This window comes from Perognathus longimembris, chromosome 28 (assembly GCF_023159225.1).
Source record: "Perognathus longimembris pacificus isolate PPM17 chromosome 28, ASM2315922v1, whole genome shotgun sequence".
NCBI classification, from domain to species: domain Eukaryota; kingdom Metazoa; phylum Chordata; class Mammalia; order Rodentia; family Heteromyidae; genus Perognathus; species Perognathus longimembris.
The window spans coordinates 72,990,602-73,008,089 of record NC_063188.1 but is presented as its reverse complement, the minus strand read 5'-3'; the positions used below and the strand labels follow the sequence as shown (position 1 = coordinate 73,008,089).

Sequence of the window (17,488 nt, the reverse complement as noted above, 5' to 3'; positions counted from 1 at the left end):
CTTCCTAGAGCAGAGTCTTAGAGTAGCACCTCCAAAAATTACACAGAAAAATAAGTCCCTGTGAGAGCCTGGGGGATTTGGTCCTCGGTGGTCAAGGTACATCATCCTTACATAAGAATCTGGTGCTTGCCAGATACCAGTGGTTCATCTTAGTTTCTTGGTAGGTAGAGATTGGGAGCATCATTATTTGAGGTCAGCCCAAGCAAAATGTCTGCAACACCCTCATCTCAGCCAGTAAAAGCATAGTGTAGAGGTACATACCTATAATCCCACCTACACAGAAAGTATAAATAGGAGCATGGTAGTGCAGAGCTAGCCTGGAAATAAATGTGCTATCTTATACAAAAAAATGAAAGTAAAAAGGGGTTAGGGTGTGGCTCAAGTAACTGCCTGACAAGCACAAGGCCCCAAGTTCAAACCCCAGTGCCACCAAGAAGAAAAAAGACATGCAAGCTTTGTCTTTGTTTCTTTGTTCTTTCATTGCATTCACCTAGCAATATACAAACTCTAAATAGCATGATAAATTATAAAGGACTCAGCATCACATAAACAGGAAAGTCAGAAGTGGTGCTGTGGCTCAAGTGGTAGAGTGCTAGCCTTGAGCAAAAAGAAGCCAGGGACAGTGCTCAGGCCCTGAGTCCAAGGCCCAGGACTGGCACCAAAAAAAAAGGAAAAAATTATAAAGGACTCTAGGCACTCACACAGTGAGACCAAAGGCTGATACCCTTAGAGGAGGAACACAAAGAGGCAATGCCTCTGATCATATAAAATAATTCTTATCAAAATGATCTCCAGAAAATGGAAAAAAGAAACCCTGAATAGTCCACACTATTTTTGGTTGGGATATCCTCAAGCTGCTAGAAATAGATCTCTATTGATATGTTCCATGTGTTCAATGTCAAGGTCTTCCTCCACTTTCTAGCCCCCTATCCCTACGTAGTCCTTCCCTTCCCACTTTCTCAAAACACATCCATCAACTCAGAGTCGTCCATATCTTAACTTCAAATTCTCCCTTGGTTTTGATTAATATAGTGTTTGGTTTTCATTAATATGTTTCCTTTCTAGCCCAAGAAAATCTTCCATTGTTCCCATGTTCTCTAGTTACCTCTTGTCCTATCCCTCCATCTCCATTCTTACACAAAGTAAATCTGTACTTAGGACCCAGAATGCTTACTACTCCCCTTTGCCTTCTGCTTCAGGATTTCCCCATGCATGTTTGCCCAAGCTCATTTACCCTGGACTACCACGCTTTTACTCACTGGCTAACATTCTACCAACTGAGCCACACCACCAACCTGCCCCCAGGCTTCTTTAACACTGAAAAAAAAATCTCTTCCTTTTAGTCTAAAGCTGGAACCTCACATTGTCCAAAGAGTTATGCTGACCTCTAGCTCTTCCATAAAATCAAGGTGTCACTCAAAACTACCTTAATCATAATAAAAGACAGAAACACTTCCAATTCATTTTGCAAATTTAATGTAACTCTGATACCAAAATATGATGGCACACAGAAAGCAAACAAGAAAGCAGGAATAGCAAATAGATTTTTTCAAAGTGTTATCACCACTCTCAGCTGATTGGTAATAGCTGCTTAAACTGCGGTGCAGACAAAGATTCCAAGGCTGTACCAGGGCTTCAGGGGAAAGACTGCTGCAACTCACTAGTGGAATATGTAAACGAGAGGAATAAATCTGAAAGACAAAAGCAAACAGGAACACACTTTATCGCCAAATGGATGGTTTGCTCATACTTCCTTCCCTTCATTTTCCCACTCAGTCCTCCTATCTCAGGGATACTTTTAACATCTCCCAGCTATTGTGCCCATCCCCAGGGGCCCTGGCAAAGAGAATACTACAATTACCTGAAACCACACTAGCTGTAAGAGAAGCCACAGGCACCAAGGCTAGTGGCTCCACCACCAAAGCCAGCACCGGTGCTTGGTCCACCGCCGAATCCAGCACTGGTGCTTGGTCCACCACTAAAGCCAGTGCTGCTGCTCAGTCCACCGCTGCTGCCGAAGCCAGTACTGGTATTCAGTCCGCCACCAAAGCCAGCTCCAGAGCTTGTTCCACTGAAGCCAGTTCCAGTGCTTGGTCCACCACCAAAGCCACCAGTGCTTGGTCCACTGCAGAAGCCAGCACCAGTGCTTGGTCCACCACTAAAGCCAATAATAGAACTGGGTCCACTGCTGAAGTTGGTGCCAGTGCTTGGTTCACCAGTAAAGCCAGTGTTGGTGTTGGAACCACTGCCAAAGCCAATGATGGTACTCAGTCCTCTGTCGAAGCTGGCATTAGGTCCACCTCCAAAGCCATCGCCAGTGCTAAGGCCACCACTAAAGCCTGCACCAGTACCAAGTGTGCTGCCAAAACCAGCATTAGTACCCAGACCCAGTCCACCACCAAAGCCATCACTGGTGATCAGTCCACCAAAGCCAGCACTGGTACCCAGTCCACCACTGAATCCAGTACTGGTGCCCAGTCCTCCACCAAAGCCAGTGTTGGTGCTGAGTCCACCACCGAAGTCAGAATTGGTGCTTAGTCCACTGCCAAAACCAGCACTGGTGCTTAGTCCACCTCCAAAGCCAGTGCTGGAGCCTAGTGCACTACCAAAGCCAGTGCTGGTGCCTAGTGCACCAGTGAAGTCAGCACTGGTGCCCAGTCCACTACTAAAGTCAGAACTGGTACTTAGCTCACCACCAAAGCCAGTGCTGGTGCCTAATGCACCACTAAAGCTAGCACTGGTGCCTAGGCCACCATCAAAGGCAGCACTGGTGCCCAGGCTACCACTGAAAGCTGCACTGGTGCTTAGGCCACCACCAAAGCCGGCGCTAGTACTCAGTCCACCTCCAAATCCAGCATTGCCAAAGCTGAAACCAGCACTGGTGCTGGGCCCATCACTGAAACTAGCACTGGTGGCACCACTAAAACAGGCGGTGGTGCTGGGAGAGCCACCGAAACACAGGTTGGTGTTAGATGCACTGCCAAAACAGAGGCTGGTGCTGGGTGACCCACCAAAACAGAGGCTGGAGCTGTGAGCACCACCAAAGCTGACGCTGGTGCTGGGAGTACTGCCAAAGGTAATGCTGTTGTTGGGAGTAACACCAAAGTCAGTAGTGGTACTAAGTGCCCCACTGAAACCAGCACTGGTGCTGAATACACCACCAAAGTCAGGGGTGGTGCTGGGTATACCACCAAAACTAGCACTGGTGCTGACAGCACCACCAAAGCCAGAACTGACACTGAGTGCTCCGCCAAAGCCGGCACTGTTGAGGGCTCCAGCAAAGCTGGCACTGGTGCTCACGGCACCACCAAAGCCAGCACTACTGAGTGCACCACCGAAGCTGGCACTGGTGCTGAGTGCTCCACCAAATCCAGTACTGGTATTAACAGCACCACCAAAACCAGTAGCACTACTGAGCGTACCACCAAAGCTAGCACTGGTGCTGCTAATAGCACTGCCAAAGCCAGCACTGTTGTTGAGTGCTCCACCAAAACCAGCACTGCTACTGAGTGCACTACCAAAGGTCACACTGGTGCTAGGAGAGCCACCAAAGCAGACGCTGGTGCTGAGTGTGCCGCCAAAGTCAGAAGTGGTGCTAGGAGAAGCACCAAAGGAAACACTGGTGCTAAGGGTGCCACCAAAACCACTACTGGTGCTAGGAGTGCCACCAAAGCAAATACTGGTACTGAGTGTGCCACCAAAGCTGGCACCAGAGCTAGGAGAACCGCCAAAGCAGACACTGGTGCTAAGCGTGCCTCCAAAGCCAGTGGTGGTGCTCAGTGCACCACTGAAGACAGTGCTTGTGGTGGGTGCACTTCCAATGGTTGTGCTGGTGCTAAGTGCACTACTAAAGCCAGCTGTGTTGCCACCAAGTGTGCCTCCAAAGCCACTGCTGGCTCCATCACTGAAAGAGGCACTGGTACAAGGGCTACCACCGAAACTAATACTGGCTCCACCACTGAAACTCGTGCTGGTACTGGGTGCACCACCAAAGCTGATGCTGGCTGCACTGCTGTAACTACTGCTAGTGCTTGGTGGACCACCAAAGCTAATACTGGCTCCACCACTGAAACTAGTGCTACTGCTTGGTGCTCCACCAAAACTAATGCTGGCTCCACCACTGAAACTGGTACTAGTGCTAGGTGCACCACCAAAGCTAATGCTGGCTGTGCTGCTGAAGCTTGTAGTAGTGCTTGGTGCTCCACCAAAGCTAATACTGGTTCCACCACTGAAACTAGTGACAGTAGTGGGTGATCCACCAAAGCTAATGCTGGCTGTGTTACAAAAGCTGGCATTGGTACTGGGTGTGCCACCAAAGCTAATACTGGCTCTTCCGCTGAAACTAGTGCTAGTGTTAGGTGCACCACCAAAGCTAATGCTGGCTGCACTGCTAAAGTTGGCACCAGTACTGGATGTGCCACCAAAGCTTATGCTACCTGCACTGCTGAAGCTGGCACTAGAGCTTGGAGCACCACCAAAAGTAATACCAGCTCCACCACCAAAGCCCCCATTGGGACTGGGGCTGCCATTGAAGCTAATACTAGCAGCATCACTGAAGCTACCCCTGGTGTTAGCTCCTTGGCTGAAGTCGACATTGCTGGTAGCATCTGAATTTTCCTGGGTTCTGGCCTCAATTTCAAAGGAAAATCGGCTCCAGGCTTGAGCGTCATCACCTAACTCTTCCCTTGTTAGGCAGTCAATATCCATGTCATCCCAATTCCAGGGCCCAGCCACAGCTTCCTCTCCAATCCCCATATGGGCTCTTGCCTCAGCCCTGGCCTCAGCCTCAGCCACAGCTACAGCTGCAGCTTGCACTTCCATCTCCACTGCCTCCCGGTACTGAGCAGCCCAGTCTTTGGGGTCTTTCTTCTGTACCTGAAATGGAAATGATAGTCATTTAATAGGAAACAGTCCTTGTAAATTATACATGAGGCATCTCTATTATGGTATCTGTATAAAATTAATAGTGTTTTCTTTAAAATCTTTCTCATTGGGGCTTCTGTCATGGGTCAGTCCTGAGATCTAATTTCAACTCTGAGAACTTAGGTGTAACATGACCTTGTACAAGTTAAGTAATCGCACTAGGTTCAAATGGATGTGTGTGTGTATGTGTGTGTCACACACACACGCTGTTCCTGGGGCTTGAACTCCTGGCCTGGGTGCTGTCACAGAGTTATTTTGCTCAAGGCTATCTATTGCTCTACCATTTGTCACAGCTCCACTTCCGGCTTTTTTGTGGTTATTTGGAGATAAAAGTCTCAAGAGCTTTCCTGCCCAGACTGGCTTCAAACTATTATTCTCAGATCTCAGCTTCCTAAGTAACTACAATTACAGGAATGAGCCACCAGCATCTAGCTTTAGATGTCTTATTTATAGTATGTGAAATGAGAATATGTTAGAGTGCTGTTTATATCCCTTATACCCCAAATCAGTATGTTAAATATCTAACCTCTAAAGTGATTGTGTTTGTGAAGTGAGATGGGTATTTTTATAGAGGTAATTCCATTTAAATAAAGTCATAAGGGAGGAGCTTTGTAATAAAAGACACCAGAGAACTTGGGCTTACTGTTTACCATGAGAGGGCACAGCATAAAGGAAACTTGCCTGAAACCTAAAACTATAACCAGAGACTGAATGCTAGGTGTTGATCTGACATTCTCAGCATCCAATACTATGAGGTAACGAATTTCTTCTTTCTAAGCCATTCAGTTTATGGTATTTTGCAATGGCAGTCTAAAGTGATTAATACCAACTATTAAAAATAAATGAGACATTATAAAGTATGTATCTGACAGCATTCTGTATTAATGAGGTTTTATGCCTCTGTGTGTGTGTGTGTTTGTGTGTGTACACACATACACAGCAAGTTCCAATGTACCTTTTGAACACAACATATAGCCTGCCTCAGCCAGGGGTAACTCATCTCCTTAACATGCCAGGCTCAGGCAACAAATTACCTTGCATGCAAACTTGAGGACTTTCATCTTGCTAGTCTCATGGTAAGAGCGTAGGCCCCAGAAGAATTCATATTCAGGTGGTCTGCTGTTTGGAACCCTCTTGTATTCCAGGTACCTCGGAAAAAGGAAACAAAAACTTTGCTTCTAAGAAAAACCTATTTAATTGAACACCAAGCTCTGAATAGCAACTTCCAAAAATACTCAACAGCCTATGGAGCCTTAAAGATTCTTAAGACTATCATTCTCATATATAATCATGGTCTTGGTCTCTAAGACTGAGACACTTACCACTGGCCCTGTGCTATAGTTACTTTAGATGCAGATATAGGGCCTGGTGGCAGAGGAAGGCCAATGTGCACTGCTCCTGAAAGGAGTAAACCCAGATTCTGGTTGGAAATGTTGTAAATAGAGGAGCCATTCTTCACGCCTCCTGCTCTGAGTATACCCCACAGCAAAGTCCTTGTGTTTGGTATAGCCCAGTCCTGGACAGGTCCAGTAATTTTAGACAAAACTCAGGTCTAGGATACAAGATGCCCATCACTCTAAAGACAGTGTGAGAAATGAAAAGCACTGGTTGTACACTTTCTGAACCAGGCCAGCACACACCCAGAATATTTCACAGGCAGATAAAGCCTCCAAATACCACTTACTTCTGCTTCACGAACTCGTCTGTGATGAGCTTCCTCACCTCCCCAAAAAGTGAATGTCTCACCCTGGCAATGGTTTAAAAAAAACAATGAACACAGATCAGAAGTGTTTGGATGAGGGCAGAACACGTAAGAGACCTCTCTAGCACATGAGGCAGTGTCAACGAAACGAAGAAAGTAGTAAAAGCACATAGCCACTAGAAGCAAACAGCAGAAGCCGGGTGGCTCTTTGTTAGGGATTCCTGAAGGTCTACCTTACACCTTATCTTAAAACAGAGAACACAGCGGAGAAAAGAAGCAAAAGAGTTCAGACCAATTTCCCCATCCACCCAGGTCAGAAACCCCACCCCCACCACCAGAACACCAAGCTGATACAATCCTGAGATCGTCCTCTCTTGCCAAAGGACAACATGGACAGCAAACGCTGAGAGCCCAATCATACCCAGGGCGCAGCCCCAACTTGCGCAGCACCTCCCAGATGACAGCTGCAAGGGGAGGCAAGAGGAGACAGGGACAGATAATGAGCACGTGAAATTCAAACCACGGTCACCCATTCAGCTGCATGCCCAACCACTCACCCTCACTGGCCTTGTTGCCATTCATAAAAATGACACTCAGAATCACCATGAGGAGACCCAGCTTAGGTGTGTCCTTAGTCCTAAAGAAAATAAGACAAAAACAAAATTTATGTCTAGAAGTAATTTGCAAGATACACAAGCCAGTTTACTAGCCCTGTTCAGATTCTTCAGATATGGGAGAACTCGTCCAGTCTATGCTTCCAGTTCCCTGTGACTCAGGGCAAAGGACTGAAGACCCTTGAGCCAAGGTGTCTGATTCAGTAGAGGGAAAAGCGTTTTCTAATTCAGCCCAGGGGTTGTTGTCAAGACAATAGAAGAATGCCTGTTAACCAGTCAATGTGAGTTTTTGCTTTTCCTGAGGCTGCAGGCCTGACAGACTTCTCATCAGAGCCTCAGCTACACTACTACCCTTCAAGCATCATAGTGCATGAGCACACACACACATACATAGAAGCTCTCTCTCCCTAGAGCTATGAAGGCAAGGCCAGGCCAGGCACTCGATAGAGACAGATGAGTAACAACAGGCATGCTTTTCTGGGAAGCTTCTGAAAAGAGAAACTTTACATCACAAATGCCTCATCCCAGGCTTCTACATCCTTCAGTCAATGGTAATCAGGCACCATTACTACATACAGGATTCAACCCAGCAGAAGCAGTTAGGACCTTCCTTCTTTCTTCATTTCCTTTCCTTTTTTTCCTCCCTTCCTCCTTCCTGTTTTTTTTGGTGTTGTTGTTGGGGTTTATTTTTCTTGGTGCCAGTCCTGGGGCTTGGACTCAGGGCATGGGCGCGGTCCATAAGCTTTTTTGCTTAATGCTATAGCTCTACCATTTGAGCCACAGCTCTACTTCTGGCTTTTTGGTGGTTAAATGGAGATGAGTCTCACAGACTTTTCTGCCCAGGTAGCTTCAAACCATGATCCTCTGATCTCAAGCATCTTGAGCAGCTAGAATTACAGGCATAAGACATTGGTACCTGGCTAAGGGGCAGGAACTAAAATTTTAGGCCCTGTCTTTCCTGACCCTCAAAGAGGATGTAGGAAGAGAGATGAGGGGTAGTACTATGGATGAAAGAAGTCCACCTCCACCCCAGCACTTTCCCAGCTTACGTTCCCAGTATGCCTGCAGAGGATTCTTGAGTGCTGATAAGAATATACAAGCTATTTTGCTTATCAATTTCCTTCAGATTGACTCGAAACATCTGCCAAGTAAAAGAAGAGCTTTATAAGATCACAAAATCAGCTTCCCAGGCATCCTGCAGCTCCTCCATGTACCTAAGGACACGGAGTATGAAGAGTCAGCATGACTGTGTAAAAAGCATGAAGCTAAGTACTCAGCACACAGTAAACATATAACAAATGCATGACTGTCATCAACCTCATCTTTGTCTTTACTGGGAATCTAGGGAGGTATCGAGGTGAGCTTCTGAAAGAGGAGAGGATGTGTGCAGCAGTAGTGGACAGAAGCCATAAGCTGGGGGATTAGGTCTGAGCTGTGTTTTCACCACTAGCTTGTTGTGTGATCCATGGCTGATCTACACCCCTCCATAGGTCAGATGTGCCCATGTGCACAGTAATGGGGCCGTATTAGTAGGTCTCTCTGATCATTGTACACCTATTTCATTCATGGCTTCCCTCATGTGCCCACCCCCCAGGGCTTCTCCATCACCTTCTCCAGAGCATAGCTTGCTCGTTCAATGATCTCTGGGAAATATTCCTCATATTCCTGGATGACATCCTTCAGCATATCTGCAGGAAAGGAGAGGTAGGAGAAGTTGGTATGAGTACAGACCATAGAGCTACAACCTTTTGCCAGCCCTATGGCGTCAGTGAAGTCAGACTTGTGAACTAGATAAATGAATGATGTCAGCCATAGTGAAGTGGTGATAGGAAAGAAGGTGGTCCTAAAGGTGAATGGTTCTCCTTGGACTATGGGAAGAAAAGGAGAGCTCAAGGAAGATTGGTAGGATACTACCTGTGCGCTTGATTGGGATCTTTGTCTGGTCCTTAACCAATAGGTATTTCACCAAATTATTTGCCTAAGAGAAGAGAAACAGATAAGGAGGTATCAATATATTGGCAGGACACTTTGAAGAATGACAAAGAGGGGAAGGGAAAAAGAACAGCAGCTAGGCAACAATGGATTCTTACCCTTTCTTGTAAAATGGCCACATCTCGAGGTGGTGGAGGCCTCCGGCCCCATGGGATCCGTCTATAATTATTGCCACTTTTCTCTTCTCCATTCGAATGCTTAGACTATCATCAGAAAGGAGGGAGATTGAAAAGAGTTGGCTGTCTCCTTACTGTCTCATCCAGAAGTCCCCCTAAGTCTTCCCCTGTAGTCGGATCTGACCCTGTCATTGGCCATGGAGTCCTCAGCTTCTTTCCTTTTTAAAAAATTTCTTCTTAGGAAATGGAAGGACTTGGAAAAAATTATACTAAGTGAAGTGAGCCAGACCCAAAGAAACATGGACTCTATGGTCTCCCTTATTGGGAATAATTAGCACAGGTTTAGGCAAGTCACAGCAGAGGATCACAAGAGCCCAAAAGCTATACCCTTATGCTCACATAAGATGATGCTAAGTGAAGTGAACTCCATTTTATGGAAATGATTGTTACATCACAGTTGTAACTACTTTCAACATCCCATGTGTATCTGTAGCTTCTACTATTGATGATGTTCTTCTATCACATTCTTGTGATTGTAGATACACTATCTCTGTAATCTTATCTGAGTATATTGGAAACCGTGTACACTGGTATTAGAACTAGGAAATTGAAAGGGAATACCAAAATTGAGAAACACAGGGTAAAAAAAGAGAAACAACTACAAAAGCAATACTTGCAAAACTGTTTGGTGTAAGTGAACTGAACACCTCAGGGGGGGAAAGGGTAAGGGGTAGGGGGGAGGGGGTATGAGGGACAAGGTAACAAACAGTACAAGAAATATATCCAATGCCAACGTATGAAACTGTAACCTATCTGTACATCAGTTTTATAATAAAAACTTTAAAAAAATTTCTTCTTTCATTCCCCTGCTAGAGCAGAAGCAACTCAACGGCAGGGCCTGGGGCTCCTCTTATTTCTTTGGCCACCACTAGACTGTGCTAGCTATATCCCTTGGACGAGTCTTATCACTCCTCTATGACTTGATTTTCTTATCTATAATACTGGACATATGGTTTCAAGACAGTAGTATGGTTCCAAGACATAACAGCATAACCTGTGTAAATGTAGTAACACAAATCCTGGTAACTACTGTGTAAATTCAAGGTAAATCACATACACGTTATAGCTAAGTATACAGATGCCTTATTTCCCTACCAGTCTACAAACTATAAGACACACTGTTACTCATTTCTTCTCAGCATCTCCGATATCTGAACACAAGAAACTACCTCAGAGTAAAAAGGTTTAGTAAATATTTATAGAAAAACAACCAGTAAGCTAAAAGGATAGGAATAGAAAAGCATCAAAAAGGATAATGCCACAGATCTTACCTTTCGGTTCCTCTTGCCTCGAGTCCTAGTCGCGGGCTCCAAACTCAAGTGAGCCAGATAGTCATCTGCCAAGGCCTGGACAGCAGCAGCAACCTGAGTCTCAAGGGCACTTATGCTGGTCTGAGAGGTAGCCATCTTGGCCTGAGCCCCTTGATCAGCAATTTGAGACTGTTCAGTTACCCGAGACTTAGTGGCAGCCTTTCGGGCCCTAGACCCTCTCCTGATCCGTACAGTAACAGACAGGGCATGATTTGAGACCATCGGCATGGCAGATGAAGCCTCAGAGATCTCAGAGGCAGAACTGCAGCCTTTATTGGCAACCTTCTTGCCCTTAGGTTTTTTGGGCCGGAGAGATGCTGAGGCCTCAACCTGTTTGCTAGCTGCCTCCATGGCATGTGGAGACTCTAGATGCTCAGCATCAGTATTTGTTGCCCTAACATTTGTCTTCTTGGCTTTTGAAGCTTTCTTGGTTCGAATGGAGGCTGCTGTGGCCTGGTTATTGGCTGTATCACTGGCAATTTGGCCTTGGGGAGTAACTGTGTGGGTAGCACTGGGAGCCAATGATATCTCAGTGGCACAAGCTGTGGCCTTACTGGCAGCCTTCTTAGCCTTGGAAGGTTTCTTAGGCTTGGTGGAGGCTGTCAAGGCCAGGGAATTGGCTGACTCATTGGCAACTGGAGCCTGGATAGTCTGGGAAGTGACTGGTAGGTTTAGTGCCTTCAAAGGTGACTTAACCTGTGGAGTGACACCCTCACTGCCAATTAGAGACTGGGACCCTTGAGATCCCTTCAGACTAACTCTCTTTGTTTTATTGACTTTCTTAGGCTGAGCAGTGAGGGAAGCCTGAACATTGGCTGCCTCAGCAGTAGCTGAAGCCTGGCTGATCTGGGTGAGGATTGGCAAGTTTAAATTCTGCAAAGTTATTTGAGGCTTGTTGGTTGCAATCTCATTGGAAGATGGAACTGGAGTGGCAGCAGGTGTGGTCTTATTAATAGCCTTAATAGAGGTCTTCTTGGTCTTGCTTTTCTTAGGCCGGCTGGCAACAGGTGGATCCTTAGTTGCTGCCAACAGGGTATGCATCAACAAAACATTGTCCTCTTCTGTATTTTCAGCGTGTACATCTGGAGAGAAAGGAAGCCCCAGGCTCCCAGGGGGAGGCAGAGGGCCCTACATACTTAGGATGATCATCTGTAGGCCACTGGACCTCCCTACACCCACCCTTTTCCAGGAAGTCCTCCCTTTATTCTGAGGAGTGTTTGACTGCAATTGGGAGGGAAAGGGGAAGGGAGCAAGGGAAAGAGTTAGGCAGACCTTCCTCTCCTTCCCCTCTAATATGCAAAGACAGGTTAGGCAGGGAATTAGGCAACCACACAGTGGTAGTGGGCTTAAGAGCATTAAGTGAACTCAGGATGGGGTAGATGGCCTGCTGAAAATGTAGAGAAGCCTCACCTGGAATGTGGGCATCCTATAACTGTAGTCATTTCTTCTATCCATCTTTCTGGAAAGCCAAGTGAGAGCTGAGCCTGAAGGAAACAGACCTGAGTTCAAGGAGAAGGGAGAAGGTTCATCATTAGATTTGCCAAAACTAGAAGCAGGGGAAGGGTCTCACCTAACCTTGAGTCCCAAATCTTCCAGCTCCTGGAGGTCATCATACCTAGAAACTCGGAAGAGCTGGTTTCTGAGCCCCAGCTCCTTCTGCTTCCAAGATGGCAACTCGGTTCTACACCACTACCCGCACCTACATACGCCCCCTTCTGCACCGCAACATGATGGTACGCATGCGCACAGAAAAGAGCTCCCGCCCCCTCCCGCCTCCTCCCGCCTCAGGCCCACTGCTTTCCCAAGAGCTGGCTCCCGAGGCGCTCAAGGCGCATGCGCCTTGATGGACTACACGCTGACCATCTCCTTCCCACATATTCTCCCTAGCTCCGCAGCTTTCCTAGCAACAAAACATCTCAGTCCCACCCCTGACCCCCTCCTAGTTGCATCACATCTCTGGCCAACCCTTCCCCCACACCCGCCCCCTCCCTCTGCTCTGCAGTACTGTTTTGCACCGCCCCTTCCCCACCACCGCCACCTCTTCTCTGCGGTACAGCCACGCCCCGCCCCTTTTCGACTTGCTCTCTCCCGCGGCTCTCTGCAGTACTTCTCCACACCTCCCCTTCTCTTAATAAGCCCCCTCCCCCGGTCTGCAGTACATCACTGCACCGCCCCTTCCCCAACACAACCCCCACCCCTTTCCACGTCTGCAAGTGCCTGGGCCCGCCCTTTCTGCAACATAGACGCCCCCACCCCCAAATCCAACAGAATTAACCTTCTGTGTATTCCCTGCCTTCAAACCTTCTCAGGTTGTCCTTTCCCTTTTCAAACCAGAATCAACCGGATCGTGGCCCTTTCTTTCTCACTTCTGAGCCAGGTCCTTTCGTGGCCGCTTAGAGTCTGCTCCTCATTTCTCGGTCCCGATCCCTCCTTTCTATAGCCCAACCTGGGCCAGCCCCCTTTCTCCAGCCTTAACGGAGTCCCGCTGTCTCCGATCCCCCACCCGAATTGGCCTCTACTCCCTTTCTTGCTATTGCCCAAAAGGCTTCTAGATCTTTCCTGTCCAACCAGATCTGCATCCCTCCTTTCAATCGCCAGAACCCGGTCCAGACCTTTCGGTGGCCCGGAGGAAATTCCGCCCCCTCCTTTCTCCCGTGAGAATAGGATTCATGCATCTCTAAACACGACCAGGTCGACGTGGTCAGATCCCGAATCTCCAAAAGGTTTTCAAATCTTAAAACCATATGGCATCTTGCACCTCAAAGCTGCAGCCTGGAAGAGTCCACCCCCTAAAGTCTTCACTGAAGCACAACGCTTCGGCTTACCTCGTCCTCCGGAGTCCGGGCAGCGTCTGCTCTCTCACAGCTTCTCCTCAGGTTTGAGACTGTTCCTCCCCCCACCTCCCTGGCCGGAAGTGGTCCTCCCTCTTTCCGCCTCCAGAGGGGGTCTCAGTTCCTGCTGGCCTGCCCCTTCCCCCTCCCTACCTCCAACTTTCCATTCTCCTCATTGTACCTTCTTTACTGTCCTTTACTCAGTAGTCACTCCCTCTTCCCCATTTGATTTATTTCCCATCCTAAATTCCTGTTCCTATTTCATTCTTATTTTCCTCCCAAAGGTAACATACTCTTAAGAGCTCCCAATCAAGTCCTTCCTACAAAACCCATCTCTCAACGTTAGTTACATAGTCATTTTTTTAATGTGTAATCCTCAGCATATAGATTTTTTTTTCTATGTGAATTCTTTCTATGAATCTTGGCATCTTTCCTACAGGATCAGCTCTGAGGACAGAGTAATCAGTTATATTCATTTCTGATACATATGTGTGTGTGTATCAGATTAGTCTGATTATATATCTAAATGCCTTAAGATATTTAGAGTCTCTAAATACTAAAAGATAGGGATCTTCCACCTTATGTATTCAGAATGAAACAGTGGATGTAAGAAAAATCTAATGAAATGTATTTATTTCATAATGACTATATTGATCCTTTTCCAGCTTTTCCTGTCAACTTATTGGACATCAAAACGAAACCCTCTGTAAAACTAATTGATGTTAATAGAAAAGGTGGAAGGAGATCAACTTACCTGGCTGGACTCAGTGGCTCACACTTGTATTGCAACTACTCAGGACATGGAGATCTGAGGGATTTGGGGTTGGGTTTTTTTTTGCCATATGAGTTGCAATTTATGAACTATTAATTTGGGCATCTATAAGTATTTTTAAATTTATTTCTGGCAGGTTAAGGTTTCAGACAAGCCAAGGAAGAAGGTAGACCCCATCAACAATCAAGCCAGGAGTCCTGACACACACATGTAATCCTGTGCAGGATTGGGAGGAGGGTTGTGGTCCAGCTCAACCAGGACAAAGCAAGACCCTACCTGAGAAATGAAAACTAAAAACCACTGGGGCATGGCTAAAATGGTAAAGCACCTGCCTGGTAAATATATGGCCCTGAGTTCAAACCCTAGGGATGTCAAATAAAAATCAACTTATTTGAAACATTGGCGCCAAGTGAACATTGGTGATGAATGCCTGCAATCCTAGCACCTAGGAGGCAGAGGTGGAAGGATCTTAAATTCAAGGTCAGCACTGGCTACATAATGAGGCCCTTTTTCAAAAATAAATACATTTATATATGTGCAAAATACGTATTATGTATGTGTGTGTATATATGTGCCAAATTCTTCCTTTTATGAGGTACTAAACAAGTACTTAATTACAGTGAGTATTTAAGTACTGTACTTAGAGTATAGTGAGTGCAGGAAACATTCTGTGGCATTCATTTATTTGCTCGATTATGTCAGATAAAGTAAACTTTAATCCAAAAACTAAAATGAAACAAAGAAAGTCATTATATAAAAATTTAAAAGTCAACTCAGGATGATATAACAATACACATACACACACACACACGTACCTGACTATATGAAAAAACTTAATAGATGTAAGCACAGATATGAACTGCAATAAAATAATAGCAGAAGACATCAATGCCTGAATTTAGACAATTTATAAATAAACAAGACAGTAAATCAATAAGGAAACATTTGTGACTGGAACTTCACTTTGGTTAGGGGATCTAACAGACATATACAGAACGTTCCATCCAGTAATTGTGGAATACACATTCTTCTTAAGTATGTACAGAACATTCTCCAATATAGATCATAAGTTGGGACACAACGCAATCTTAAAATTTTTAAATATTAAGAATATTTAGGGCTGGGAATATGGCCTAGTGGCAAGAGTGCTTGCCTCCTACACATGAAGCTCTCGGTTCGATTCCCCAGCACCACATAAATAGAAAACGGCCAGAAGGGACGCTGCGGCTCAGATGGCAGAGTGCTAGCCTTGAGCGGGAAGAAGCCAGGGATGGTGCTCAGGCCCTGAGTCCAAGGCCCAGGACTGGCAAAAAAAAAAAAAGAATATTCATCAAAATCCATACAATTGTACATCACAAAGGTCTCAATTAATTATATGTTAACAAAAATTAACCAAGATATACAGGGAGCCCTTGATAAAAGAAGGAATGTAATAATGGGTCTAACTTGTTACAAATGCATCCTATAATCTTTCATTTTTATGATGAAGGATGAAAGAAGACCTGAAGTATGAAAAAGGACAAAATCACTTAAGGATCCTTGCAAAGAATGAAAAGGGGGCAGTTTACTTAAGTATTTTTGGAAAACTGTGATTTGATTGGAAACAATTTAGTTGACAAAAGCATAACATATACAGGAGTGAATCTCTATGACTGAACATTTTGCACAACTAACAGAAGTTTAACAAAATGAATACTAGAAGCTGAAATGAGATTGTAAGCAGAGGTGGGAGAATGATTGTGGAGTGGATGAATGAAAAACGGAACAAGGGACAAATACAACAAGAATATCCAATATATGTATGTGATAAAGGAATTGGGAAATGTGAACTGAGTCTAGAAAGAGGGGGGAGTCTAGAAAGAGTCTAGAAAGGTGGGGGAGAATGATGGAAGCAATGACTCTGAACAGGAAGCACTGGACACATACACATTCAATTGCAGCCCCCTTGCATGATCTTTTGAAGTTCAGACAAATGTAAACAAAAAATTTTAAAAACCTAAAAATAAAAGAAGCTATACAAACATGCTGTAGTTCAGGTAGTATATTTCTTTTCTTGCCATAACATAGGTTAACAATTCTGAAACCCCTCTGCAAGTATACTAGGAGTGGGAAGACAAGCAAATGAGTTGTAGATAATGATAGCCTAACTTTGTACTGAGAGATATGATGATCAAGAAAAGCAGGAGCGAACTAAACATGTGCTCAAAGACAGGAGTCAAAAACTTCTGTATGAAATCATGTTTAGCTTAATACACACAAAAATGGATGGATACAAAAACATTTAAAGATATGTGTGTTTACATAAATTAGCCCAGAAAAATACATTCCTCAGTTAAATTGGTGAAAAAGTCCAGGAGATAATAACACCTCAATAACAATTACCAAGCCTACCACCTACATCTTGGTTTCTAAAAAATATTCTGTAATAAAAGGAACCAGGGCTATGGAGAAATGGTTGATTATTGAGACTGAGCTAGGGAAAAAATTTAATGAATGTGAGGTATCTTATAGTAACAGAAAGTTAGAAAGTACAGAAAGAAAGAAAGAAAGAAAGAAAGAAAGAAAGAAAGAAAGAAAGAAAGAAAGAGAAAGAAAGAAAGAAGAAAGAAAGAAAGAAAGAAAAAAAGAAAGAAAGGAAGGAAGGAAGAAAGAAAGGAAGGAAGGAAGGAAGGAAGGAAGGAAGGAAGGAAGGAAGGAAGGAAGGAAGGAAAAGAAAACAATGGGGTGAAAGGAAAAGAGCTAACCAGAGATGTCTGATGCTTACTCTTCACATACATAAAGGACCAGAAAAAAAAAATTTAAACAGTTACGTTTGTCTGAAGGAGACTTCTAGGATACAGCAAGAGAGTGACAGAAGCTGCTGCTATATAATACCATCTTGAAATTGAAGCCAGTGCTCAAGTGCAAACTGCTCAAGGAGCAGACAACTACTGTTTGTCTCCATCTCTGAAGATGTGCTGTCCTGGCACTATTCCTTAAATGAGCTTCTAGAGCTCTCTGACCCCCACCCCCACCCCCACCCCTGGTAGCAAGCTATTTCAGAGATAGTCTATTTTCCCCATCTCTGTGGTTGTAATGTCCCAATCCCAATCAAAGCTTACACTGATCAGAGTAACTGAGGTCCTAATGCTAAGTTCATGTGGCTCGACTCCCCAAGGAACAAGTGGT

General features: G+C 45.1%; 1 protein-coding gene and 1 non-coding gene across 6 annotated transcripts; both read right to left on the bottom strand.

The window, feature by feature from the left end:
- Positions 1 to 1,472: 1,472 nt before the first annotated feature.
- LOC125343922 (trophinin-like) lies at positions 1,473 to 13,622 on the bottom strand. Of its 5 annotated transcripts, none has more exons than XM_048336517.1 (13): positions 13,543 to 13,622; positions 12,128 to 12,201; positions 10,679 to 11,845; positions 9,330 to 9,434; positions 9,154 to 9,217; positions 8,848 to 8,927; positions 8,289 to 8,380; positions 7,183 to 7,262; positions 7,047 to 7,089; positions 6,608 to 6,670; positions 5,958 to 6,072; positions 1,862 to 4,875; positions 1,473 to 1,691 (listed from the first exon to the last, which is right to left on the bottom strand). In XM_048336517.1, exons 2-12 carry the CDS (start codon positions 12,170 to 12,172, stop codon positions 1,873 to 1,875), a joined length of 4,857 nt encoding a protein of 1,618 aa, XP_048192474.1. In that variant the 5' UTR covers positions 12,173 to 12,201; positions 13,543 to 13,622; the 3' UTR covers positions 1,473 to 1,691; positions 1,862 to 1,872. The 5 variants fall into 5 exon arrangements, with proteins under 5 accessions (XP_048192474.1, XP_048192475.1, XP_048192477.1 ...); XM_048336518.1 differs by having other exon boundaries at positions 12,128 to 12,216; positions 13,543 to 13,589; XM_048336520.1 differs by having other exon boundaries at positions 10,679 to 11,799; positions 12,128 to 12,216; positions 13,543 to 13,579.
- Positions 6,278 to 6,405, bottom strand: LOC125344432. The gene has a single exon (XR_007209546.1). It is a non-coding gene; the product is annotated as a small nucleolar RNA SNORA11 (small nucleolar RNA).
- Positions 13,623 to 17,488: the final 3,866 nt, after the last annotated feature.